This window comes from Lactuca serriola, chromosome 4 (genome assembly GCF_051521515.1).
Source record: "Lactuca serriola cultivar US96UC23 chromosome 4, Lser_US96UC23_V15, whole genome shotgun sequence".
Taxonomy (NCBI): domain Eukaryota; kingdom Viridiplantae; phylum Streptophyta; class Magnoliopsida; order Asterales; family Asteraceae; genus Lactuca; species Lactuca serriola.
In genome coordinates, this window is record NC_136411.1 from 322,662,333 (window position 1) to 322,663,671 (window position 1,339).

Below are 1,339 nucleotides of genomic sequence, written 5' to 3' on the forward strand. Positions count from 1 at the left end.
ATGAACTCGAGGCCGATTCTTTCCTCAATACATCCAATTGAAGCAAAGGCAGGTGAGTGTTATACTCGAAAGGTTTTTGAGATTTTCAAAAAAGAATGGATAGAAGCTACTAGCAATTTAATGCATGAGACTCTAAGCAAAAGGACAGAAGAAATCAAGTATCGAGTTGGGCAACTGGACGTTGACAAAAAATATTGGCGGATTGTTAGCTTTTGTTTGTTAAACAAGATGCACGTCACATGTTCTTGTGCTAAGTATGAGACATGTGGGATTTTATGCAAACATAGCCTATATGTGATGAAGAAGAAGCATGTTGACACACTTCCGAGTCACTACATTTTACCTCGGTGGACCCTTAATGCCAAGTATAAGGTGGGTAAACGTAGCATCAGACTCGGAGAAATGAATAACGAAAATGGAGTTAGTGCTTACACGTTATGGTGTGTCCGTTCAAATTTTAATAAATTAATTGAACAAGCAAAAGACTCCCCTTCAGAAATAGAAAACGTCAATAACATATTGATAAAGCTCTTACAAGACCAAGCAATCCGGAAAAAACCTATACCGGTTGAGAACGTATCTCAAGGTTCTTGTGTGAGAATTTCACAAGTTGATATGATGCCTCAATTATCTGTACGAGATCCCCTTGGTCCAACTAACACAAAAGGGCGTCCTAAAATTGCTAGTAGAATCAATTCTTCTTTAGAAGTGCCAAAAAAACGAACATGTTCTTACTGTCAAGGATTAGGTCATTATGCTACTAGTTGTTCTAAAAGAAAGGTACTTATAGTATTAACTTACTTTTTCATGATTTTAGAGTTCTTATATTTATATAATAATCTATTTATATTTTCATGTAACAGGTGGATGAAGCGTTGCAAGAGAAAAAATGATGAGATATGTAGTTAATGTGAGAAAGTGAAAAATCTATATGGTTCATGACATTTTGTTTTGGTTAATTGTCCTCTTTTTCTAATTTTGGCTGATTATTCTTTTTTCTAGTTTTGGTTAATTGTCTTTTTTTTCCAGTTTTGGACATAAATCGTGTAAGTTGCTATTTTGGAATGAAAATTTTGAATGGTTAATGCTATTATGTGTAAACTGTGAAAGTACGAGGGTATTTTGTGTAAAAAATGAAAGTATGATGCTATTATATGTTAAAATTGAAAATACAGGGGTATTATGTGCGAAAAACAAATGTACGATGCTATTATGTGTAAAAAAGAATGTATGATGCTAATATATATTAAAAATGAAAGGAAAGGGATATTATGAGTAAAAAATGAAAGTGCGAGGCTATTATATGTTAAAAATGAAAGAATGGGGGTATTATGTGTGA

At 33.2% G+C, this 1,339-nt stretch overlaps 1 protein-coding gene across 1 annotated transcript; it reads left to right on the forward strand.

The window, feature by feature from the left end:
• Window positions 1-893, forward strand: LOC145099562 (protein FAR1-RELATED SEQUENCE 9-like). The gene is made up of 2 exons (XM_079037119.1): window positions 1-780; window positions 864-893. Exons 1-2 carry the CDS (start codon window positions 1-3, stop codon window positions 891-893), a joined length of 810 nt encoding a protein of 269 aa, XP_078893245.1.
• Window positions 894-1,339: the final 446 nt, after the last annotated feature.